Source organism: Doryrhamphus excisus, linkage group LG13, assembly GCF_037039965.1.
Source record: "Doryrhamphus excisus strain RoL-2023G ecotype Guam linkage group LG13, RoL_Dexc_Guam_v1.1, whole genome shotgun sequence".
Taxonomy (NCBI): Eukaryota; Metazoa; Chordata; class Actinopteri; order Syngnathiformes; family Syngnathidae; genus Doryrhamphus; species Doryrhamphus excisus.
This window is the reverse complement of record NC_136369.1, coordinates 13,113,596-13,141,248: the sequence shown is the minus strand read 5'-3', so window position 1 is coordinate 13,141,248 and position 27,653 is coordinate 13,113,596. Positions and strand designations below refer to the sequence as shown.

Below are 27,653 nucleotides of genomic sequence, written 5' to 3'. Positions count from 1 at the left end.
GGTCAAAGCTGTTGTCTCCAGACCATACATCAGGGCTGGCCTCACTACTGTCCTCGATGATCTCTCTCTGTTGATACTCTGTTTTCACAACGGACTCCTGACACTCTTCTACTCCTGACACTCTTTCACACCCACTCCACTTGTTTCTTCACCTCTTTGCCACACTTACCGTTGCTCTGAACAATTAACCCCAAGTACATAAACTCCTCCACAGTCCTCACCAATACTCCTTGCAGCCTCACAGTTCCACCTGATAACCTTTATTGACACACATGTATTCTATCTTTCTACCTTTATTCTTCCACCTGTTCAACTCATTCCTCCATCGTTCAACCTTTTCTTCATCTTTGATATACTTTGAATAGGTGGGAGCAATAAAGTTCACAGCATGTCAGTCTCTCCAGTAACATAGCAAACAAAAAGGGGCTTATGCCAGATCCTTGATGCAGTCCAACTTCCCCCTAGAACTAATCTGTGACACCTATTGACCCTCATTCATGTCCGCTACAACTTTAACATACTTCTGTCACCTCCAATTTAGTCATGCTATAGCATATCTCCTCTCTCGGCACTCTATCACACACTTTTTCTAAATCCATGGATGCAATGTAACTCCTTCTGTCCTTTGTACTTGTCCATCAAGACTTTCTCAGCATGAACCCCCACTGTTGCTCACTAATGTACAGTATATAATTTCCCTTAGCCTTTCTTCCACTGCTGTATCCCAGAGCTTCATTGTGTGATTCCTCAGCTTCATGCTCATGTAGTTACCACAACTCTTACTGTTGGCATTAACACACTCTCTCTCCATTCTTCAGGCATCCTTTCATTATCTACAATATGTCTTATTCTGTCTTACTGATACCCGGAACCTCCTCATTTACGTATAGCAGTCACAACTTTTGTCATTTTCTACATTCATTTGTTCTGAGCAAGATTATTTCCATCTTGTCCATCATGAGCATATTCCCATCTCTGGTATTGATCATCCTAACCTGCTGCACATCTTTCCAGTTTCAAAAGGTATTCTGCATGCTTCTGCCTCCATTCTTTTCAGTGAAATAAATGTTCACTGTTGCCATTTGTTTCCAAAATGCATGTTATGCTACTTACAGATTGTTCACTGTTTTGAATATGAGTCTGAATTATTCGTGTATGTGCCCTGTGATTGACCGGCGCCCAGTCCAGGGTGTACCCTGCCTCTTGCCTGAAGTCAGCTGGGATAGGCTCCAGCTCAACCGTGACCCTAATAAGGACAAGTTGTATATAAAATAAATGAATGAATATGATTGAGCCAAATTGCTTTCAACTCCCCCACTAACGACTGCACCGAAAACCCTGAAAAGGCTATAACTGTTAATGGCTTTGACAGATTTACTTATGTAGAATGGACGTTTTATGTAGGCTGTGTGGTGGAGACTGCATTAAGAGAGAACACATCCGGGCTGCAGGTTGGCGTTTAACCGGCGGCAACTGTCTCGGCACTTCCATAACAGCATATTCAAAAAGTTGTTTGTTTTTCTATTTTTAGCATATGGCTGGCTATTATTTGTCACTATATACTGTATTTATACCAAGGGAAAGAACAGTGTAGTAGTACTGCAGATTAGGCTGGTATTTTCATAGGCGTTGTTAGGTTTATTGACATTACACACACAGAATGGAAGGGTTACAGGCCGCTATCTATGTAATACTAATACTAATAATGATAATAATAATAACATTAATAATAGTCATAATAATAGTATTATAAAACCCGGTCTCACTTCCTTTTTTTCTGCTGGCCTCTTTTCCCTTCATACTTAATTGCTTTTATCTGTCTTACAGTCCTTTCCTCACATTCAGCAGTTACTTCTTGCTTCACTACGAACCGCCATTGCATCACAATGAAGTTTCCTCGGGCTGTGCATGACCTGCAGGTTCTAACACAAAACAGTGCATTGGTCATTCTCACCAGACAGAATCAGAAGTGCTCTAACATATTGTTAAAGAAAATGTGGCCAGGGTATGAATTTGGTGATTAACAATCGGAAAACTACACTTAAGAAAAAAACAAAACATTTGCCCATCATCCACAATCCTTATGTGAGGCACATATCTATCTTAAGTGTTTGTGCTTTGTAAGGATATGAAAACAGCTCAATACTAGACGTAATGGGACACCAAGGCCGCGATTAAAACAACCTATTTACATACCGTAGCCATGTAGAAGCAGGTACATTCATAACAACATGGAATACTTACAGTATTGTCCCGTATTTTGGTCTTTTCACATAGCAACATGGAATGTTGAATGCCCACACCTAGCATTAACTTTTCCAAACTCACAAATAAAACCACAGCAGCAGTGGCAGCAGCTCCAATATCTCCAATATCAACAGGGTTACCTTTTGGTAGCGGCCTGAGGCTTGTGAGCTCAGGGCGTTAACATTAGTGTGTGGTGAAGGTAGTCACTGGCTGATGTGTTATATGTTAGTGTAACTCGTGATGTAGTTCGATTGGTGTAACAATCCATCCATCCATTTTTCTGTATCCTCATGATGGAGCCAATCCCAGTTGTCTTTGGGCGAGAGGCGTACCAATGTTAATAATAATAATTTTTGGAAAGATTAGCGAAATTGCAAAGATGAATCCATGTAAAACATACCAAACTTAACAACTGGAGAAACACAATGGTGATTGTCTATGACTGACTTCCATGTGTATATAATTCTTAGAATGGAGGTGCGTGTCAGTGATCACCTCATCCACTTGAGATACTGTATTGCCTCCCTGAATCTTTCACATGACTTCGTCAGTCAGACATGAATTAGAAACTACCTTTAGTGCGACGGGCTACCTAAAACACAGGAGTTTGGCAGACACAAGGCTGTATGGTCACCAACGTGTGACTAATGACTTGGCTGAAACACATGAGTCCTTTTATTGTCTCATACGAGCTTCACTCGGTGCTGTCAGGGCTTTGAATTTGTTGGGGCGGTGCAGGCACAGAGGATGGTGTGGTCAGCTGAGTGTGAGTAACTCCGCTGCATGACTTCGTACAAATAAGTCAATTAGCCTAAATTGTAAGTATATACAGGACTATCCAAAAAACATCATTAAAATTGTTGGATTGGACCAAAAATGTACAAAAGATACCTCACTTTGGTGAGGTTAGCTTATGGGAGCAAATACTGCGCACTAAGTAACTTTTGCATAAAGTCAGGTCATGATTGGTCCATTTCCATTATGGGTGTCCCGATCTGATATTGATATCCCCAATGCAGATGGATAGAGCCCATGGAATCACAACATCAGCATGTGCTAAAATGGGATTGATATACGTTATGCCTAGCTGCCACAACATTGTCGATAAAACTATACCCCAGACGGGTCAGTTTTTTTTCCCTCATACCATTGTACACTACAAAATAAGTAATAAAAGCATATTTGATTTGCTGATATCAAATCAATATCATCATTCAAGGCTACAGTATCGTTATATTATGTTGGAAAGTTGCATCGAGACACCCCTTGTTTCCATGACATATTTCATAGCATAATTCCACACAAAAAATGGCATCTACTAGCTTGAATATGTCTGTTATTGTTGTATTCTGCACCAACTTAGATTTCACAAAAAACCTTCTAAGATTTAAAGAGTTCACGTGCAAGCAAATTGAGATCGCTCGAGAGGCGGTACTCAGTTCTCTTGTTGTGGATGATCAATCAAAATGACTGCTATTAAAAAGGTCATTAAACCAACTGGTACTATATATGTTAATTTCAATACTTCACTCCTGATAAAGCCTGATAAAGCCGTGTCCTCCTTATCGCCTGCGTTCATCTCATTCTTCATCTCTGGTCTCTCCTGTTGGTCCGCTTTTCCTCCTGCCTCTTTGTCAACTTATCTTCGTCGCCATTCGCCCGTCTTTTTATTTTTCCTGTCCTAGTTCTCAGGGTCTCATGGTGAAGCTTTGTCTAATTACCATGCCAGCATTTAATTGGAACAGCCTACACAAACTGATTAAACTGAGCATCTCTTATATATAGACAGCCTGTATTTTGTACACACACACTCACTCACACACGACAGAGCATTTCGATACATAAGGCACACTCAACAAGTTAACACGCTCCAGTTGTATAAGCACACACACACACACACACACACACAATGCACCGTGTTAGAATTGGTGGATTTTTTCCAGGTTGGTACTTCAGCGACTCTGTTGCTGCCCTCTTTGTGGAGCCGAGGCATGTTGGCTACAGCCTCAGATTGATTTTTGGCCCAGTTAGACCATGAGCTCCCTGTAGGTGCTGTCACAGTGTCATCCAACAACTGGCAGCAACACACACTCGTTAAGGGCGAAACAAATCAAATACTTCCCTTCTACACACAACTAAATATGATACATATTGACATAATTAACACTTTACCCCTTTCACGAGAGGTTCAAACATCATATAACTGTTTTTCGGTTTATTTGCTCAATTTATTTCAAGCTCTTGATACGATAACATCATTTTCTATTTCTATGTTTCAGTCCTGCCCAGCCATACATGTGGCACCCCCGGACTCATCCCAAACGGAGTCATTCATGGTGCACGGTACAACATCGGGGACAAAATCCGCTACAGCTGCGAGTCGGGTTTCGTCTTGGAGGGACATAATATCCTCACATGTATTGTATCAGCAGGCAGTGGGGCACAGTGGGACTTCCCTTCACCTTTTTGTCGAGGTAAGAACCTTTCTTGCTTCCTTTCTCACCCTTGACTGATATGAGCACTTGCACCATCTCCCAAAGCAGCTTCCTACCTGCTGGTAATCCATGAGAAAAAAAAATACTGTATATCTTCAGAAAGAAATAAGCCAGAAGCAGTATAAAAAATACATGTCTTGGGTCATGAGAACAGAAAGACCTGATCATGAGGTCACAGGCGGGAGGAAAGTGAGAGCCCCCTGGGTATTGATTACTTTCAATTATAGTTGGTTAGACCTTGTTTAAACTACGTAACAAACCAGTGTCAACCAACCACATGGAGTCCTAAATCCTCCCACAAAGTCCCTTGTAATGGTTCATTAGTTTGCACACAAGAAGAAACTCATGTGGGGTTCTGTTTGAACAATCTCTGTTGAATTATTTACTCTTTACAAATCTCTTACTGGTTACTTTCCTATGGGACTTGAACTGTGATATTTTTTCCTAAATTCACATTTGTGTCATACAGTATGTGGTATATACTGTATGTTTTTCTATACCTCACTGACATTGGTGTCGTTTAGTTTAGTTTGGTTATTGTAGCAATCGCATCATCTCATTAATTCATTGTCATTCTTCTCTCTCTCCAGCGGAGGGGGCATGCGGCGGCACATTACGGGGAACCGCGGGTTCGATAGCCAGCCCCGGATACCCTGCAGAGTATGATAACAATCTGGACTGCACGTGGTCAATCCTCGCTGAACCCGGAGACACAATAGCGCTTGTCTTTCATGACTTCTTTTTGGAAGACAAGTATGACTTCCTGGAAATCAGTGGAACGGAGGCGCCCAGTATATGGTGAGTAAAAAAAAAAATGTGCACAGCCAAATTACACACAATGATTACATGACAGATTTTCACATGTAGACTATGTAAATGCACTCACAACCTGGTCCTACTCCTAAATGAAATCGGGGGGTGTTCCTCACTGTATGACAGAAAGGCTCTGGGGTTGCTGTAAAGCATAAGCAAACAAGCAAACTCATCTGATCCATCTCTCCATTTTCTATGTCGCTAGTCCTCATTAGGGATATATTATATTCTAATAATATGCATTTTGACTAATATTCAATAGTCATTTACTTTCTGCACAGAATTTTTTTTTTTTTTTCGCTTGGGCTCTGAATCACTGTAATTGTTTGGCTGCATGTGGTTCCTTCCAATGTCCTTATTTGTTAAAACCCCATAGGGAAGGTGGCAAATAATTATTTTGCTCCAAAATGCAATGGCCATGTTTCAAAATCGGCACTCTGTTCCACTGGTTCATTACTTGTAAAAAAAATGGTACACAGTTGAAATGCATACCTCATGTTGAGTGAAGGCGAAACGTCTGATAGTTAAGCATGCAGGTGTGTAGTTCTACTTTAAGTTGCTGAGGATTTGTATAAAGGATAAACAATTCTCTGTAATGTCCATCTGTGTCAACAACAAAGATGGCTGCAGGGCCATTTGTGTTGATAAAACAGCACTGGTAGTCTTTATAATGATTGAAACTCAATTGAGACATATTTTAGAGTTTGTTCATACATCATCGATCGATTTCAGACATGCAGAAATTCCACCATTCCCGAGGGACCTCATTAGCCTTGTGTGACATCACATTTTCCTCGCCTTCTTTCAGTAAGACAAATTACTTTGTGTTACACTGATAAAAAATAAATTGCTTTCATGAGAACATTGATTAAATCAGTTTATAAATCTTCAACTTTTATTTATAATGTCAACACTGTATTCTTTTGCAATGCAATCATTCATCTGAGGCTTATGTTCATTTTTCAGCAACGTCCTCCCAGTTGCTTAAGGTGACATGGCATTTGATCTCATTCAGTAAATATACATCAATATTCATGAGGCCAGGTGTTTGCGTCCATATGGCAGAGGCGGGCCATAACATGCTGTGTAACTGTAACTATATTGGAATCTTACATTTATTTTTCTCGCAGCGTTAAGTCCCCAAAGACATTGTCGTTGAAAACAGAAAGAAGTATTTCATGGCTGTGTGTGGAGAGATTGGAATTGATTGGTGGACAGAGAAATGAATGGCGTGAAAGAGGCTCAAGAGGATGGTGCTACATGGCAACAAAAGGATCGGCGAATAATTGCATATTTAGTCCTGTCGCCAGCCATACATCAAGCGTGATGCTCTCATGATACCATTAATGTGTATGTCTGCATGTCAGTGTCGGGTCTTAAGTGGTCTGCTGACAGTTTGAGCTGTTGCTCTTTTTCCGGAGGCACTGACAACACACACACATATGCATGCACACACACGTATGGCTTATCTGAGACAGCATAGCATTCAAAGATCGCTATCGCCCTGTCCTCTGCAGCGCAGAAGCGGGATGCTTCGGGAGGCCCATTCAGTGACATGGACCAAAGGGTAGGAGCGTAGATTCAACCGGTAAATCGAAAGATTTACCTTCTGGTGCAGCTCTCTCTTCATCATGCAACTGCCCATGACAGCGATTGCATTACTGCAGATGAACACAAGCGATGAGAAAGGGCAGCTTGGCAGGGGCCAACGTTCACTATAAACAGGTTACTTATTGCTGGCAAGGTGAAACACCAGGCTCCCGCTCAAGGACCAATTGTCACATCGTAGCATGCTACCAACCCCATACTCCGACATGGGACATGGTCCGATACCTTTTCCGAATCCACAAAGCACAAGTGGACAGATTGGCCACACTACCATGCACCTGCCATTCACCTTGCAAAGGTGTAGAGCTGGTCCAGTGTTAGGTGGCCACACATATACATACACCCACATACACATACTATAGCATTCTTCTCAATAACTGAATAATAAGTCCATGTCCTTATAAAATGGTGTGTTGAGTGGGTTGAATATATTAAAACAGACCGTTTTGGTGGGAAGCACAAATCCAAGGAAATACAGCTGGAATAGGTGAAGATTCTGGAAGATCTTGAACGTTTTCTGAGTGAGTTATTGTGTGTAGCTGCTCTATCGGCGTCCACAACACAATACAAAAGGATGGAAAAAATGACCATAATAGTTGCCCTTTAACAAAAAACAATATGTTATTGTTTACAGTCTCATATACAATGCTGTGCAATAAGATTCTGCCATGCATGATCCCATGGTACCATGTAAGTGCTTTTCTCCAGGCATGGGATTAAGACATGACTGACTCCTTCTCTGAAGGATGTGGGCAGGTCATTGTGAGAATGATTGACACCTGACAGTACCTCTGTGACAGGTTGTTCCTGTTTATCAGGAGCCTTTTTCTGATTGGTTGTCCCAAAAGCAATTTCCTGTTTCATGTTTCTGTCTGCTAGCTGGCAGGTTCAATGTCAAGTTGACTGCCTGCCACACATGCACACACTGTTGCATACACACACATGCAGGCGTGTACACAGAAGTAATTGCAATGGGACCAGTGTTTTTTGTTTTTTGGCTCAACGGGAACATGTTTGTCAGAACAATTGCCCTATACCATATCCTATCATTCCCTGTATTTTGCCCCACCTGCCCTTAAAGCGTTATTTTGACCCCAAATTTTTTTTTTCCTCGGAGCATAGCAATCCTTAGAGAAATTCATTATTAGTTTAGCCTGTATGGAACCAGACTTTTACCATAAATTGAGTCATGTAAAATATGATATTTTGGTTGAATAAAATTGTAATGTGGAGACAAAGAGGTATTGGACCTTTAATGTCAGGTTAAACTAAACTAAAATGTTTTTATTTGTCCATAAAACATTTACAGTGGAAATGTTTGCCATTACAGGATTCATGTGATTCACAATTAGTTGAAAACTGTGATCTTGGCTGAAATAATAACATCCTATTCACATGAATGCATGGTATCAAACTTTTTTTTTTTAAATTCAACATTCCTCCGGCATTTCCTCCTGCCCCCCTCTTTTTCTTCCCTTTCACTGCCATTTTCATCTCCTCTTCTTCCAAGCCTTTGCATTGCCACTTTATTCCACTGAATGGCTTCTTACTAGGCTAAAGGCCATTACATCAAAGGAGTGAAACACAGACCAATTAATCATATTTTCTTCCCTGCTGTCCGTTACAGCAGGACTCTGTAAAGACTCTGTAAATTTCCATATAATGCAGTATAATAGTTTTTACATAACGGTACTTTATGATTTGAAAGACCTGATGGAATCTCTCATTCACATCTATTTTGGTCTCTTCTATATTTCTGCATGAATTAAACAGTTAAATTTCCCATTTAATACATTAATTTTCCACTACAGAAACTATTGTTCACAATAGAATATGTGACCCCCCTAGACAATATATACAACATAGTATGCAGGTATTATCCTCAACATATTTCCTATGGTAGGTTTTTATTCAAAACAGAATATACATTAATTCCAAGTCTGCATAAAACAACTTATTATGTGAACACAGTTTTTGCTGCAAGATTGCCATTCTCAATTAAAACTCAAGTCAATTATGAGGCTGGATGTGAGCATTCTCATTCTTACATCACACACAGATTGCAGGGTAATGAAGCAACAATACCACATCATCTGCAAACAGAAGAAATACCAAACTAATACCCGTTGCAGACTGTCCCTCCTTGTTAATAACAAACAGCTGAAAGTCATGCACAACCCCATCAGCAGCCACTTCCCCATTTCAACCAACTTGATTGCTGTGAGACCTGATAGTCTCACAGAAACGAGACCACAGGCATTCTATCGCGGTCCAAAATACAAGAGGAGAAAATGAGAAACAAATATCTGTATGTGACTTAAAGTGGATAATATACACATTTGTTAGGTTGAGCCAAGAGCGAGACGCTTATTAAAGCACCTTGGCAATAGTTCACTCCCCGGGGGGAAACGTACTTTCAAGGCTGAAACCTAAGATGTCTGGCCTGGTCTGATACAACCATTGTAAAACAAAAAACTACATTAATAAGTTCAGTCTATATTTTCAGATCTATCCAAACTAGAATGTCAGCCATATTGCTTTGCACTTATACATGTATCAGCAACTGTACATACAACACATAGCATTACTGCACATTTCCTGACTTTGTGGCTTATTGTGTGTCTTTCTGTTTATTTCTACTGTGGAAAGTGATGATTATCATTAATAGATGGGGTTGGATTGATTATACAGTACATTTACATTGCATGTATAAACGGCACCTTTGGCTATCATGACCTGAGAGAAACGTGCACGAGCAGACAGCGGGAGAAGCCGCCCGCCATGGCCGGATGAGGCGCATTAATGTCAGATACGCTATGCCGCCATGCAGAGGGTGAAGAACTTTAAGTACTTGGGGTCAACAGTTCAGAACATTGGATAATGTGAAAAGGAGGTGAAGAAGCGTGTGCAAACAGGATGGAACGGGTGGAGAAACGTGTCAGGCGTGATGTGTGATAGAAGTGTTTCATCTTAAATGAAAGGAAAGGTATACCAAACTGTGGTGAGACCAGCCATGTTGTTTGGTCTAGAGACGGTGCCACTGAGGAAAAGACAGGAAGCAGAACTGGAGGTAGCAAAGATGAGGATGCTGAGGTTCTCATTGGGAGTGACCAGGATGGATAGGATCAGGAACAAGTACATCAGAGGGACATTAAATGTTACAGGTCTTGTAGATAAAGTCAGAGAGGCCAGACTGAAATGGTTCTGACATGTTCAGAGGAGAGATAGTGAATATATTGGTAAAAGAATGCTGCGTTTAGAGCTGCCAGGTAGGAGGCGTCAAGGAAGATGTAGTTTATGGATGTAGCAGAGGACATAAGGGTAGTTGGTGTGAAAGAGACAGATGCAGAAAACATGATTGGATTGGTGGGGTGGATGATTGTATTGGTTATACAAGGCTTCCGAGTTGACCATTTATGCCTGTGATTGTGCATGAGAATGTGTACCGCTTAAGCCCACTTCACAACCGTGCTGGGGACATAGTGCTTGCAATCATCCAATCCTCACACAGACCAGTGAAGCATGCCTAAGCATGACACATATTGCCCATTGAATGTGTTCTCATTTTCAAATGTGTTCCCTTTTCTGCTGTGTCCCTTTCCTAGAATTTCTTAGCTTTTGGACACTTTTTAGACAAGCTTGTTGGCACACTATGTTCCACACAAGGTATATCAGTATTAGCAGCTGTCTCTTCTCACCCACCTTTCTGACTTGCACCCAAGGAATATGTTTTTGTCTGTACAGCTTGTCACTCAGCAAGAAGCTCCGGTCCACAGGGACTTACAATGAGTGCCTTAAATACACTTAAAGAGACAGTGCTTCCAGTCAGCTGATGCAGCCATCATGAAGGGCAGTGTCCAAAACAACAGTACCTACAAGCTAGTAATATACTTCTTTAATTAGCAGATCACCAGTGAAGCTAATCTCTGAGATTAATGTAGCAATAGGTATGGAAATAATGTACCTTGTTCTGTATGCTCCTTCTGTTGTCTCCTCCCACATCACCTCCCACCCATCCTCCATTTTTTCTCACTTATTTGTCTCCATTTTCTATAAGCAGGTATTTGTTATTTCCAGGCCATTTGCACTTCACAGCTATTGTAACCTCACTCCTGAGGTTAACCTCTCACTTTCTCTCTCTACTGTTGATTTAAGTGGATTTCCACTCCCCAGCGTTCACCTTCTTGCCTCATGTTCTCCCTGCTCATCTACCTACACCTCTTCTTAAAATATTGGGCCCAAGGCAATTGTTGTTGTTTTGCCCGAAACCTGTTTTACCTGCACATCATTATCCAGCTTTCCTCCACTCCACTGCTCTCCTCCAGGATCCATCTCTGGTCACCTCTCATTTGCATCTTCTTCTCAGTCCTCCTCCTCCATCTCGCTGACCTCTTGTCTACCCCTCATTCCAGTCTCAGGCAGCTGGTCAGTCTGAATGAATAATGGAGCAGATGCAGCATGTCTATCCCCCACTTCCTGTCTTTACTTACTTTGTCTTGTTTATAGCGTTGCTGTTTTTAACATGGTAACTCCACTTCTATGCTATTTGTACTCCACTCATTATACCTGACACTTTTGGCTCATCATTGCAACATCATTAAAGGTTGCTTTTTTTTCTTTTTCCGAGTGACTGAGGAGCTGCTATATGAAAATCCTGACATATCAGTGTGCTTTGCAGGATAATTTTAGGTAGGGATTAAGAAACACGGTATAATTTTGTAATTTGAGCCTTAATCAGGCGGCCTTGGAAAGGCTAGTTTGTTTAAACACATCACATGTCTTATGACGCATAACGTTCATGTAGAATCCTCCATCACTTTTCATTTTCCACTATATCACACTGACATAAATAAGCTCACAGTGGAGGCCTGCAGCGAGCCAGCTGGTTGTTTTCCAAATTCATAATATAATTTGAAGGAATTTTCTGGTGCACAAACCGTGGCACTGAGCAATGAGGATGCATCTCAGCAGGTGTACGACAACAGATGATTTCCACATCAAACACTTATGACTGAGTCACGTGCAGCACCTTCCTCTTTCCATGCACTAGTCATAGTCGTGTTGGTGGATGGCTGTTTTTCAACAACACGCACTCGACAACATTGGATGCTTTTGTTCTATCAACACAAAGCAGCAGATGAAACAAATATCTATTTTTATAAAGGTATAAATATAACACTGCATAGCTGTTCTTTTTCTACAGCAGCGGTTCACAATTACAAGTTGAAGTCCCAAAAAGTGCAGAGGTCCAGAACATTATAATATATAGAAATCCCTAATATCTGACCCGCTGATGACATTTTTAAACAATACAATTCAATAGTATTCCAATAATATTTTGTTTTGATTGTCACACTGAGCTGAACTAATGAACATTTCTTAAATCTAAATGTAGATTAGTATACTGTATATTACATATAATGCATGCAATGTGAAATGCGATGTGAATATATGACACATTTGCGCAGCGCAACGTGGTGCAGGGTGGAGGACCCCTGTGTGTAGCCAATTTGGTAATCTGGTAGACTGGGCTGCGCCAAGATGGCCATGGTGGCGTACCAGGGAGAGGTGTCCACATTTTCAGCTTGGCGCAGTCGAGATTTTGTGACCAAACAGTGAAACTTTTTTTCTCTGCGCATTGGTACACATACTTATGCGAGTTCCGTCAACCACAGCAACATAGATAAAGCGACAACACTTACGATGTCCGCTCCCCTTGGGATGGCTGTGTCTTCCAGCACAAGACTGTGCTCCAGTCCTCACATAAAAAATGCTGACGGCAAACCAGCATCTTCTTGAATCTTTGTAGCGAGATTGAAAGCTACATATCCACTCTTCCATCTGTGAATGACGTTGAGATGAGGCATCATATTAGTCCGCCAGATAAATATAGTTTTTCATGTTAGCTGCTATAATAATAATACGGCTATAGCTTGGTCAATATACAAGTCAGTTATGTAAATGGAAAACTGTTCACATTTTTATTTTTTTAAGGGCTACGGCGCCAAAATAGATATTTCCCATGACAGACATTGTTAGCTAGCTCATATTAACTTGATTTCTTGCGCAAGAATGCACAGAAAAGGGAAGGAAATATGTGTTTATGCTTCACATAAGGATTGTGAATGATGGGCAAAATTCCCAAAAAGTGCAGTTCCCCTTTAAAAACTTTTTGCCCTATTTTCCTCCACTTTTGGTGGATATTTCGGTTAATTTTTCATCTACAATGTGCCATGAGCCAATAAAAAAACATGGGCTGCACTTGGTCCAAACAGAAAGATGTCTATTGTCGACCTCTTTTTGTAGATGTGCAGTATGAAAAATACTCTCTCTTCCCGTGTTGAGCACTTATTATATGACCATGACAATTAGGCCCTTACCAAAACTGCTATTTAGTTAGTCTTTACTAGAAAAGCTTGCACAAAGATTCTAAAAAATAAGTCTCATATCAAACTGATAAAGCCTGCTTATTGACTCGGGAGATAACATTGCTGGAGTCGTTGTGTACTAGATTCCTGCTGCCTTCAGGCATACACAGTGGCAGCTCTGTGCTTTGGTCTCAGTATTTTCATACTTTCTATCCCAGATTTCTTCAGCTGTCGCTTTCATTTCTGTTGTTTTGGAGCTGATAACCTCCTCAACTATGCATCTCCCGCGATAAGCGCTCAATAAAGTTCTTTTAATATTTCCAAACGACCTCACCTACTTTATTTCTGACCTGTTCTTTATCTGTGTGTCTCTTCTATCTATATATAGTATTATTAAAGGGCACTTACAGTGACTCTTATAAGGCAGGTGGTAGAACATTGAATTTCAGGTAGCAATGCAGTCAGTACATCAATTTTCATTTTTTGACTCATTTCATTCTCCTTTTTCTCTGTATTCTCTTTCTTTCTTTTTCTTCCTCACGACCGCCTGGGTTGCCTTTGGTAAGGAAATGTTACACTAGCTGAAGCTGATGTAAGACTTACCACCGGCAACCAACAGTGGTGATGCTTTAGAAGAATGGGAACTTTGATTATTTTGTACTACTTTTACTATCTTTACTACTTTGCTATTCCTATTCTTTTCCAACTGTGGAAGCATGTCAATGAAGCATCTAAGGATTACGTTTGACTGACATTGTATTACGTCAATACTATTTCAATACTTATATAGCATTTATTAAAGTTACAGTGATGTATAACTGTACTGAATCATACTGTACCTGCAGTCCGCTGGCAGGTAATTCTCCATTAAATACAATTCTCAAGAAAAATATAAATATCCAGCATGCAGAGAAATTTAAGCATGTGGGGATATATTTTGTGCATTAAATATGCTAAAACCAATCCAACCTGGGTCAATATACTGCCTATACTGAATGCCTTGGCTTTTTTAGGCATACTCCACAGGCTTGTGGCGGTACAATGCAATGCAATGCCCACACTTCTTGCACCTCACTTAAAAATGTCCGATATCCGTATGCAGCTGTACCAAATCTGAGGCTCAGCAATGAAAAAAAGGCTCTGAATACATGTATTGTTACATTGTTATTCAATTTTACAGGTGGACCTGGTGCTTTTGATCAATGCTGGTAATTATGTGACTCAGGATCATGCATGAATCTAACCGTTTAACGGCTCAATTTAGAACATTTATCCTGTTTGAGGTCCAGCTCTTTCAAAACAACACTCTTCTCTGTGTTGGACATGCGTCTCTGTTTGTAATCGATGCCTTCAGGCTGAATCTGTCTTGAAAGAGATGTGCTCATCCAGCTTGATGATGTACACTTTAATTGTTTAACCAAATCTCAAGTTCATTATCAAATTATCTGTCATTTTTTTTGTTCACTTTCAGGCTGACTGGTACAACCCTGCCCTCCCCAGTTATATCAAGTAAAAACTGGCTAAGGATACACTTTACCTCAGACAGCAACCATCGAAGGAAAGGATTCAGTGCTCAGTACCAAGGTATGTCAAACACACTCCAACTCATTTATGTATTTGATCTGGAAGTTCAACTGTATCAGCCAAGACGAAATATCTGTTCCTCCAAAATGATCACACATTAGCAGTCACTAAAAATGAAAAAAAAACACACCATTAATTAAAAAGACAAGAACGATGTACATTTGGCTTCAACAAAATCAATCAGGGTCTTACTTGATATAGGACAGTGATCCCCAGACTACTATCGACTGATCTCTGGAGAATGATAATCAGTAGAAAAGGGGCAAGGGACATGTCATTTTTTCTGTCTGTTTCCTTGTCTCTAAGATCATTCAAAATCAATGAGGCTCTCGGTTTGAAAGATAAACTCGTTTAAAGTGAAGATATGCATAGGCTAAAGGCAAATCAAATGTATCCATGTCACTCAATGGGGACTACCATAATGGACATGGCGGTTGTGTACCACTGCAGATAACAATATCATTTTTTTTATATTTTGACTAATATGACCCCCAGTCAACATTCTCCTCATGTTTTTATTTTTCTCTGTCAAAGTGACTCACAGAAGTAATTTCACTTTGTCGTAAAGCCTAGACAAGCGGAAGACGACCACCCTTGTGCACATGCATTCGTTCTTTCTATTATTTTGGTGTGTCCCGTGGTTTTGTCTGTGTGTCTGTTTACAGCGCTACATATAAGCGTGTCTTATGTATTACATTGTTTTCCCACAGTAATCCGCTCCCAAGTGGACTTGACTATTTACTGATCTGATACTGTGTGGGTGTGTTCCAACCCGCCAAAAAAAAAAACACAAAAGACAGGAATGTTCTGGTGTGGACAGATCCTACGAAAGTGTAAGGGGAAACATAGTGCTCTTTGACCACATGGGTATTTATTAACAAACGTATTATGCAACACAGTAACAACAGAACCAATGTTGTAAATGCTAAGTAACAAAGTGCATTAATAATATTATTACATCAATTGTAAACAACAGTATGTAAACATCAAGTGTAAAAAGCATGAGCTTCACACAAACAGCTGAGCAGTGCAACCAGCATTTTAAAGCGCATGCAGAGACTTCAAATGTGTCGACTGCTATCTTATGGATTTCATAAAAACTAAATCGGGATCAACTTTAGTCTATTTTACTGACTTGAGGACAGTAGTTGTAGTCTTTGCTTTTCCCAGCTTATTGAAGTTGGCACACAAACGTCAAATGACCTTTGACTGGCTGGCTGGATGTTCAGAATGTGGCCACACTGTGTCTACTCCACACCTGCCAGGGATGTGCTCTGTATTTGCACCATGCTTTGACATTTCCTTTTCCCAATCCAAATAGGATAACGCCAGAAGTAAATGGGAGCTTTTTATTCACACTGGAATACCCAATGACCAGGAAGCATCCCAGCACATGTTCGGGTTTATATAATTGGAGGTTTTCTAGGGACAGAAGCCTTAAATGACCGCATTGGGTTTGCTTGACAAAGATGGCATATCCTCTTATTAAGAGCGTGGATAGAGATAATTGGCACATTAGACTATATCCGAATAGTTCAGAATGTTATTTTGAACTCGTAATACAACACTACTTTTTTATGTTTTCATTGTGACCGCCGATGTTTTTGTCAATGTTCCTGTATCCCCTGTCATTCCTGTCCATATGAGTAATGAAGTATTTCTGATTGGAATGCAGCCTGGTTGCACTGGAGATTTGTGTGTTATTCTCTGCAAAACGGTTACACAGAAAAGAATATAAATGAAATGCCTTCCGATTCTGCTCATTTCCTTTTCTTTTTGCTCTTTTATTTTCCTCCTTGCTTGCCCTGACTTGTCCTTTAAACTTATCAACCTTTTGTATGTCCTAATTTCCTTTTCCTGCTGCTGGAATACACAAGCACAATCATACTGGCATCATTGAGAACACCTGCATTACATAAATATGTGTAATGCAAGCTTTGCATCAGAAATGTGTTTTTTACAACAATAGTCACGTTGATTCGGTATTATCGGATACTGTCCGAGAAGTTTGCTTATATGTTTATTATTGTGGTTGTAGTTTGCGGCAGTGTAGAACTCTACTGCATCTTAGGAACACTTGCCAAAATAACACCACTTCATATGTTGCAGTTTGGATTTGGATTGGCTCATTCTTTCTTTTTTTTTGCAGTGAAGAAAGCGATAGAGTTGAAGTCCAGAGGCGTGAAGATGATGCCCAGTAAGGACTCCAGCCACAAAAATGCAGTCTGTAAGTAAACAAACACATACACATGCTCTCACTTCTGATTGCAATTTATGTCTCTGTGAAGAAAAAATAGATTGCAATATTGCAAATATTGGTTAGTCTAATATTTCTATGATACATTCAAATATTTTAAAATTATACATTATGCAAGGCTAAATATATACTCTATATTTTATGCTGTAATATATACCGGCTGGTAATTTGCCATCATGCCCATCAGGATGTGAGTAATCTATGAATCTATATTCTTGTTTTTTCAAAAGTGATCACAAATGGTAACCTTTTTACACACACAGCAGTTGCAACATCGCCCTTCGTAATGGAGCTGTTTCCCTTTAAAGCCAGTGAAAGAAAGTCCAATATTACCTTTCCCTAAGCTGCATTTATGGTCTCTATTACCTCCTGGGGGAAATATCAGACCTCAGACTGCTTCACAATGTTCACCAGCTTGTCCATAAATAAGTCTGTTTTGCCATTTGGTGCTGTGCAGGTGGTGCAGAGTGGGGTTTTTAAGGCTTTTTTTCTGTGAAAATGAGCTGGATGTAGTTTGTGATAACGACACAATGGGAGCCTTGACAGACTAGTAAAACAGCAAATGCAAAGTAAAAGGAAACACAAAAAAATAGCTGAGCAAGAGTACAGAGAGAGTGCATTTCTCCAATAGCGCTTAAAACCTCTAGCTTGAGTGGGCTACGTCTGTGAATACAGTTTTTAAAAAGACACGGTACTCCTTTTTGTATCGTGTTCAAAATAGGTCTGTCAAAAGATTTTAGTTTTTAATCAGGTTAATCACAATTGCCAAATTATCCTGATTAATCACAATTTTGACAAATAATTTATGTCTCTTTTACTGTAAATGGTACTGTATTGTAACAGAAAGATAAATGACAGGACTGATAGGATGATAGGACATTTGCATGTAATAACAGCACATCATTTGAAGTAAAATTCACATCTTTGGAGTATATTTTCTGGGCTTTTTGAACAAATTGACGAGTGCCATTGAGACTGCTGAGGTGAATGATAAGAATATCCACTTACCGTTTTTCTTTGTCTTTTGATAAGCACACACACACACACACACACACACATATATATATATATATATATATATATATATATATATATATTGTGATGTTCTGAGTGTCCGTGAACACACCTCGTGCGAGTTGTGATGGAGAATGAAATTTTGTATAGTGAAGTATGGTGTTGGAATTGTTGGAATTTTTAGGCCATATTCAAACACAAAACAGCATGATTTATTAATTAATACGGTATATGTTTTAAAAACATATTTTCAAAATTCAAAACAGTTATCCATATAGTATTTTAATGTTAAATAAGATCATATTGTTGGATGGTTGACTGTTACCCGACAGTATTCAGGTTATGTGATGCATCTTTTAGATTTTACGGAAGGCCGAGCTCATACCCAAACTGTTCCTTGGCTTTCACCTTCATCATAAAACTCTCATCAATAAATCTAACCATTTACATGCTCGGTCAAGCATGTGCTGCTGCAATTATCATTAGTATTAGCATGTGTGTGAGTGTGTGTGCATGTGCCTGTATGGTTTAGATATTTATCAATGATGTGATGCCTGGAGAAGAATCCACATCACACAAGCACACACATACCCTTGTGCCATGACTCGGTTTGCATGTTTCCCTTAGGCTACATAGTACATTTATTACAGAAGAATGGATAAGAGACTTGCAGAAAAGTGGCTCAGGATGTCTCTTAAATATATATTACACTAATGTTTAAAACTAAAGTCAGTTAACCTTATGACTTGTAAAACGCGCGGCCCATAGCTCACGGAACATTGGTCTGTGAGGATTTCCGTTTGATATTTAAGTGAAATTAGGGTGATCTCCATTGTGTCCTGCACATGTGTTTAAAATCATTCCCCAAAGTAGCCATTGTGCTAAATTACAACTGCACAGAAGAGAACATGCTTTGCGATCAGCAACAATTATGTGGCGCCAAAGAACGATGATAACAACTGTTAAATACGTTGTCCAGGGATGCTTCAAGCTTTGTTCAACCCTGGACCAAAATGAGGAATTTAATTTCTCACTCTGGGACCAATGTTCATTAAAACAAATAGCAGCATTGCTGTAATGGAGACCAAACTGTGTAAAAAAAAAAAAGCTTCACACATTGGGTCGAAGGTTCTGACAGGTTACCCCAACATGGTGCATAGAAGCCACGGGGAAAGAAAAAAGCATCATTAAAACACTGTAAAACAGAGGCCAAAGTCAATGTTTTTGTCCTGAACCAGTATTTGAACACTGTAGCTCTCCCAGTGGTAATATTCTTGCTGCATGGCAAAGAATGTGCAGTCTTTAAAGAATTTATAATCATTACGTAGAAGCAGAGGCTGAAGATAATGAGTTTTTGTCGTCTAGAGAATGGAGTGCATATGAATCATAATCTAACAGACCCCCTATAATGGCCTCAAGCCAACATTAAAGGACGGTCCAATATGCAAACACACATGGGAGTAAATGTACATGTTTGGGTGTGTTAATGAATAATACCCAAGCTCACTATTTATCATATTATGTATGGATATTGAATGAAGAAGTATAAAGAGGCACTTTACAAATGTGATAGACAATTGAAGGTTGAAAATTAAAGTGACCAATTTTGTAGTTATGTAATCTCTATAGTTACCTCACTGCAAAAAGTATATGATTTTTGTGGAGCTGGAGCGATTCTAATTTTACACACAATTGCATAATTAAAATAAAGTTTTTAAATGTGCTCTAGATAGTTTAAGTCTTTGTGATAACTCCTGTGCTTAAAGGAATTTTGCCAATTATAACAATCCTTGTGCAAAACATGTACACATACCTATTTATTTTCCTTTTCTGGGTCAATATGAGCCAGCTAACAATGGACGTCATGGGATGTTCCTATTTTGACACTAAAGCCCTAACAAAAACCTAAAAAACCTAAAAAGAAACAGTTCTCCATGTGCATAGCTGACTTGTGTATTAACCAAGCTACAGTGATATTGTTATTGTAGCAGCGAACATGAAAAACTATCTTTATCTGGTGAACTAACACAAGGCCTCGCTAGCCGCAAGTCTCGGCGTCACTCAGAAGTATCGGACAGTAGATCTCAATTTCTGTTGACGGAAGTAGTGTAAGCTCCTGGGCTAAATCAGCCTCGGAAAGTTGTTTCGGTAATGTTTTTAAATAATCAAAATACGACAATATACTGTAGTAGGTAATACTGTATTAAGTATTACATTTTATCGTCAATGTACTTGTTAATGTGTGATCACAGCATGTACTGTATGTCAAACAGTACAACGTTGTTAGAGGTTTTTGTAGAGGGCTTTGTAGTCAAAATAGGTAAGTCGCAATGACGTGCATTGTTAGCTTGCTCATAGTAACTCATTTTATCTAATTAGAATGCACAGAAAGGAAATAAATATGTGGTCATGTTTCACACAATGATTGTGGAATATCGGCCAAATTCTCCTCAAAAGTGCAGTTTTTTTTAATTTGATATGGCTTTCTAGTTCTGTGGGGAAAATGACTTTAGTCTTTGGGTTGATGGACCTGTGAGCATAAGACAGTGAAGGGGAAATAGATGACAGAGCAGGTAAGAGGCATTGAGCTAGAGAGAGAAAATCAACAAACTACACTTCACACATGACTCTCTTCATCTGTTCGTCGAACTGAAGAGCAGCTCAAAAGCACTTACCTGCAACACGTATCGGACAATTTCACACGACAGTTTCCACTCCCACGCTGCCTCGCTCCTTCCCATCTGTCAGAAAGTTTGATCTTCGGTGCTTCTGCTAAGGAAGTAAAGCATATTTCATTGTCATTTTTGGTGTGTTATGATTGTGCCAAAACTACTCTGTGAAGGTTTGCAACATTCCAATAAAACTATAAATTCAGGATGGCAATTTCCATTGCAAAGTCATTTTTGAGCATCTTTCTTATTGCATATACAAGAAGCGGCTATACTGTATATAACGATGGTGCAATTTGGTGGATGTGAAATTTTAATGTTCCCCATGCAAGTCGTTTTTACAGCTACTTGAAGCCAGTGGGTTGTAAGATTTGCGTGAATTACAGAGCACACAATGACTGAACGAGAGCTAATAGAGAAAAGGCATAAAACTTTTATGCACAACCTAATTGAACTTATTCCACGTGGCAGTGTTTCATTTGAGATTAACTAAATGACCACCTAGTCTGTTAAAGTATTGAAATCCATCCTGGTAACAGAAGACAAGAAAACAAATGTGAAGGGTGAGCATCAGCACCGGTCATTGGGCACCACAAGGTTGACTTCCAAGGGACCCAACAATAAAAATCAACAATCTATATAGGTACATGCAATGATAACATTTTGTTGTTGTCCATACGTAACCATGTGACCATGTGTCAATGCAAACAAATGTATTTTCACTAGGAGGGTATGCTGGAGCCTATCCCAGCTGACTTTGGGCCAGCCAATCACAGAGCTGTCTTAAAAATGACAAATATAAAAATAAAAAATGGCCTGAAAGAAGGGGAGTAAGTATGTGCCACAGTCTTTAATACCCATGATAGCCAAAACTAATAGTTAATGATGCGGTCAAAAAAAAAAAAAAAAAAAACCCTTGCCACTTTTAATCCTGCTGTGTTGGATGCTAATGGTGATGGCAGCAGCCCCATAATCTCTTTATGCCTGTTGTCAAATACTGTTCAATCCTGGCTGGTCACTGTATTTATTTTTGCTCCAGGGAGTGTGGAAGTGCATTTTTTTCCTTCCACAGCATACTGAATTAATTAAGTCTGAGAGTAATTCTAAATGGTTCAATAAATAAGAGAACCCCATGCTAAACAATTTGACAATTTAATGGGCCATTAAATTAAAATAAACTAAAAAAAACCCAAAACATTCAAATCTTCCATTTGCTTTTCTGTATTAGGTTCCATTGTTAACCCAATTTTTGATGTTGGCAATACAGTGGAACCTCGGTTAGTCATTCATTTGTTACAGGAGTTCTGTTAAGTCAAATAACATAAATATATTTCATTTGTTCCGGACACCCAAAAATATAAACACACAACACAAAAACAATTATACTTTTGCTTGACATGACAAGATGCACGGCGTATTGTACATTAACTCGGAAATGTATGCAAACCAAAACTGGGAAATGTATGCAAACCAAGGAAAAATATTTACTTTTTTTTTTTTTACATTTGAAAAATGAAAATACGCTAACCAAGGTTCCACTGTGGAATTGTTAATGAGTTGCAAAAGTTCTCAGTGGCTATATTAGGAATTTGCCAGCCAATGAGAGGTAAATAACAAGTCAAACCTGACTGGCATAGTGATAATTGAAAAGGCATTACTCTAAATGGTCTTGTACATTGTATTATTTGGATAGATAAATTTTACAAACTAGTCAAAGTTAAATGGAAGGATGAGCTCATTCCGTGTGCCTAAATAGACAGCAGTCAAGTGTAAGATTTCATTCGTCCGGACACCAAAGAGAAAATTATAAATATGTTTTTAGACTGTCCGTAAATAAGTTGAGTTATTGAGATGAAAGGTCTGCTGGAGACACTTTGAAGATATAGAAACGACATTATGCATCATAAGCTCGTATTTCAGCCCTGAATGGTCTTTTAAGTGCAAATACTGGATTAAGTCAGTTTGAGGAATTTTGACAGCAGCCCAGCTCTTTCTCTGTTATGGCTCATGTTGTTTGAATGAGCTGGATTTGTTTTGGCAAAAGGAACCTTTGTAAAGGATGCCAATGAATGCCACTTGGCCAGAATGTGTGTTTCCAGGATGGTATGTGTGTTGTGTGTGTGTGTGATGTGTGTTTTTGGAAAAAAGATCAAAACCATGTTAGAGCTGTAAGACAGCTTGTTCTGTTTGCATCATATCCCACACAAGCGCACATACAAAGTGCTCGAAACAGTACACAACACAAATGTAGAAACTCACTCATCATTTCCCCCAAACTTCAGAATCCCTGTTTTGTGTGTGTTTGAGCTGATGCTTGAGGGAGAAAAGGCAAATGAGGCTACATTATAAACCTTACACATGCACACTGATATTCTATTTGTTGAATTTGGTCTTAAAACTGGTAAAATTGAGAAAAATGTTACCAGTTACCGGTTGTAAGTCTACATGATTCACTATTGACAGAGACTGATTTCTGTTATAGCCAATGACTTTCTGCTCCAGAAAGTGACGCTTCTGCATACAACTTCCCCGGTTCAGTACCACCATTGGAACCTCGTATGATAAGTTTTGCAATGCATATTTTTAACGCTAACAAAAAATACTTCCACACAGCTGGCATCACTCCCACTCCTTGCTAAACATGCTAGAAAACACCGTTGTTGTGACTGTGTGGGCTCTGCATGCTAAATAGAAGTGTTGCAGCTGGATAGCAGTGCTGGCGCGGAGTCTGGGATGAACGACTTGTATCGGAGTGTTGAGATTGTAGATGCAGGCTGATGTAATCCACTGAAATCCGACCAATATTCAATATCAATATTTCAGAGGGACACCATTACAGAATAGCCCATTTGATGAACATATACATGTAAATATGTAAATATAGGTACCAATTTTCATCCATTGTCCCTATAGGAAAATTTAAGATGGATATACATTTAGCAATGACAACATAGTGGAAAAAATAGGAATGCGGGGAGTTACTCATCAGCTATGTGTAACTACAATGGGAATGACAAATGGATTCTGTCTGGTGGTTCTGGCATTGTGCGTACTGACTCACTGTTGCTTTCATATTTTGCAGCCATTACTAACATGTTAGTAATATCTGTCATTTTCCTTCAATAATTTGTCAACATACTGCTAAAAAAAGATTTGTTGTCAGGTTAAATATAATTTACTCCAATTTCTCCTTTCATCACCAAAACCAACACATCATTTGTAATAAATCGTGTTCCTTTTAAAATATGAGAAAATGCGCTCACATACAGTATGCTCCAACACAGCAGGTTTTCCATATTCGCCGTGACTTCTGCCTGATGAACACACGCCTCCTGATGGCTCCCGCCATGTTTGCTTTGAGTTAGTCATTTGTAGCTTCCCATGCTGTTCTTGCTAAGTTGGGTATCTGTTTATTTATTGTTGATTGTGTTTGGCATTTTGATTTAGTCATGGAAAAATGTCAATTCCATTGAACTTAGTCCATTTATCACTTAGCACCTGACTTTCATTACATCTTTGAACAATATTTAAAAAGCCTGTATCACTAACGAGCAATGCTCGTCTTGATCATTGCAGATATGATTAAGGTGTGTAATTAAGCATAACACGTTTGTTCTTTCCCGCTTTGTTTTTCAGTAAGTCAAAGCGGCCTAGCAGGAGATGCATGTCCAGATCCTGGAATTCCAGAAAATGGCAAGAGAATGGGATCCGCCTTCCAGTGAGTCCCCTTTGCATTTAATCTCAAATATCCATTGGAAGGCCAAATATTCTTGATCTGATCTACACAAGGAGCATTTTCTCTTATATACAGGACATTCCGTATAATGTGGAGGTGATGAATATTGCATAAAGGTCATCTTCCTTCCCTTGGCAGACCTGAGAAATGATTATACTACAGAAATGTTTGATGTCGGTGTTAGTTTTGTGTATTTAGAACATTCTTGACAAAGATACACTGAAGTGCATATGAACAATTTCAACATGTCCGACATGTATCGGTTTACCATTTTCCTACCATTTTGTATTGCTTTAACTTCAGGTTTTATTTCATGTTGTTTCATCAGATATACTGCCAATTACATCTCATTCTCATGCATCCACACCTCACACTGGGTTGGGCTGCATCCAAAGGTGTTCAAATTTATAAAAGGATATTATGATATAAGATAATATACACTGCATATTAACTACTACTTTGAAATACGAAATACGGATTTTAAAGAAATGGCCGAGGTAACGGGTGTACACAATGTGCAAAACATGATCATTACCTGAGGCCTTCCGCTGACCTTAATATTTTTTGGAATAGCAGCAAAAGAGGGTAATGCAGTAACGTCTGGTCAGAGGAGGTGCAAGCCTGTCATGATGAAAAAAAAAAAACAAGGCAATGATGACATAACATAGGATAGGATTGAATTTATTGTCATTACACATGCACAAGTATGCGGTGAGAAGTTAACACAAACATAAATAAATATCCATATTTGTCCATTGAAGTGTTATAAGTGCATTTTCTGTGTGATTCCAATCGTTTTTAACTTTTTTGTGAGTAAAAATGAATGAATTTACACATTTCCTGATCAAGTGCTTGTCGCTGCCATCCTTCCATAGAGAGGAAAAAAAATGGTGTGTTTTTTTAACAGCAGCACCAGTTGTTTTTGTCAGCCCTCCTTGTAATTACAAGAAACTCAACAACTGTTTTATTTCTTTTTAGGCCAAAAACATTCACATGACAATAATCCTTTAGTGTCCAGCCCCTGCTGTTCTTCATTGTCATTAGTTACTATGGCTGCACAAATGTAATTGGGCTATTATTGGAGTTTGTGAGCTTTTGAAAAGGTCATTACCACAGTGTGTGCATGTTGTGTAAGTGTGCATCTGCATGTCATCATGGACGTATTTGGTAGGGGCTCTTTGTGTGGAATCATTATCATGTGCCGAGATGCAGTAACTTAAAGTAAAGGAGAGGATGGGGGAATGAAGAACATTACTTCAGATGAAATGTAACCTCATATTACCCCCCAAAAACTTGCCTTTTGTGCACATTCAAAACATGGGAGAGACGGATTGTTTTGTTGACTGGAAATGAGTAACATATAATTATCAATTTTTCATTACAATAATCTCTCGTTTATCACTGTTAATTGGTTCCAGATCCAAACGTAATAAGTGAATTCCCGCACAGTAGGATTATTTCTCCATAAGTGGAACATTTTTGTAGTTGTGAAATCATTTTTCAATCTTCAACATTAAGTTTTCAACATTATTAGAACCCTGTCAACATGAAATAACATTTACATTCATATCTGTCAGTACAGTAGATACAATTGGAGATAATCAGTTTGAGTCAGACCTTCCTGGAATTCATTAATACCAAGGTTCCACTGTATTGGTATTTTAATACATTTAGCCATTTATAACCCTGAAAATGCTTAACCCAGGCAAACAATACACACCATTTGCTTAAATATGCATATTTTAGGAGGAATTATTGGTGGTATTCAACCATGAAACAGCAAGATTTATTAATGACTGTATGTTTGGAAAACCATGGTAACGTGAAGCCGTGGAATTTAATGGGGGGAGGGACGACTGCATTTGTATTATGTCTCTTGGCTTCCTTAGGTAAATAGCTAAAGGTGAAAGCGCCTCCTGTTGCCTTGGCTTCAGTTGACTGCCTGCAAAGACGACTGACAGATGCATTTTTATGTGGACATATTTCTTTTGACCCAGCTGTGGGGAAAACATCTTATTTGAAAACACTCCTGCTGAAAATTCAATAGTCAGTTCATGGCTGTAGTTTGCATATAAAGAGTCGAGGAAGGATTTAGCTCTGCATGTTCACAGAAGGATGTGCACACTAATACAGTGTAAAGCAACGGGGCGAATCCCCGGAACAACCAGGAAGTGCTTGGCTGTTGTGTTTTTCGGCAGGGAAGAGACAATGAGCTTTATACACAAGACACTATGCGAGCTTGTGCTTGCATGGCTGAATGCCCCACTCACATGTTAGACAGTAGGGTGTCCTAAGCATGAGTGATCAGAGGAAAAGGACAACCAACAAAAAATAAATAAATAAGAGAGTAAAGAAAAACAATTTAGAAGAACACAGAATATTGCTTTGCCTTTATGTGAAATTATCCTCACCAGTGACGTAAAAGTCATTTGTTGAAATCATGACATGTATTCATACTGGACATTGTTGTAATTGTTGCTATAATCTCTCTTTGACTTTCAACAAGCATACCAGTATGACTGTTAAGCTGCCTCGCATTGACAAGCCTCCTTACTGTTTTGATAGAGTCGGCTCCAGTGTCCAATTCAGTTGTGATGACAGCTACGTTCTTCAAGGATCCAAAAGTATCACCTGTCAAAGGGTGACGGACACGCTCGCTGCCTGGAGTGACCACAGACCCATCTGCAGAAGTAGGTTTTCATGGCTGTCATCTCATTGCAACATTAATTGACGTCATGATATACTCTACTTGACACTAGGATAGCTAGTACTTCCTTCGCAATATTTTACTGTATGTCTGTATGCCTTTTGTCAGCCAGCCACAACCAATTTAACAGCAACTAATATCCATCCATCTGTTTT

The 27,653-nt window shown here is 39.2% G+C and overlaps 1 protein-coding gene across 8 annotated transcripts in view; it reads left to right on the top strand.

Moving 5' to 3' along the window:
* The window catches only part of LOC131139316 (CUB and sushi domain-containing protein 1-like), a 373,565-nt gene that overhangs the window by 200,840 nt on the left and 145,072 nt on the right, over positions 1-27,653 (top strand). For all 8 annotated transcript variants that reach the window (XM_058088813.2, XM_058088812.2, XM_078795676.1 and 5 more), the window contains exons 4-9: positions 4,527-4,721; positions 5,333-5,540; positions 15,003-15,115; positions 17,265-17,342; positions 24,692-24,773; positions 27,357-27,481. In XM_058088813.2, the coding sequence (XP_057944796.2) occupies positions 4,527-4,721; positions 5,333-5,540; positions 15,003-15,115; positions 17,265-17,342; positions 24,692-24,773; positions 27,357-27,481 (801 nt within the window). The remainder of the gene's footprint in view (positions 1-4,526; positions 4,722-5,332; positions 5,541-15,002; positions 15,116-17,264; positions 17,343-24,691; positions 24,774-27,356; positions 27,482-27,653) is intronic.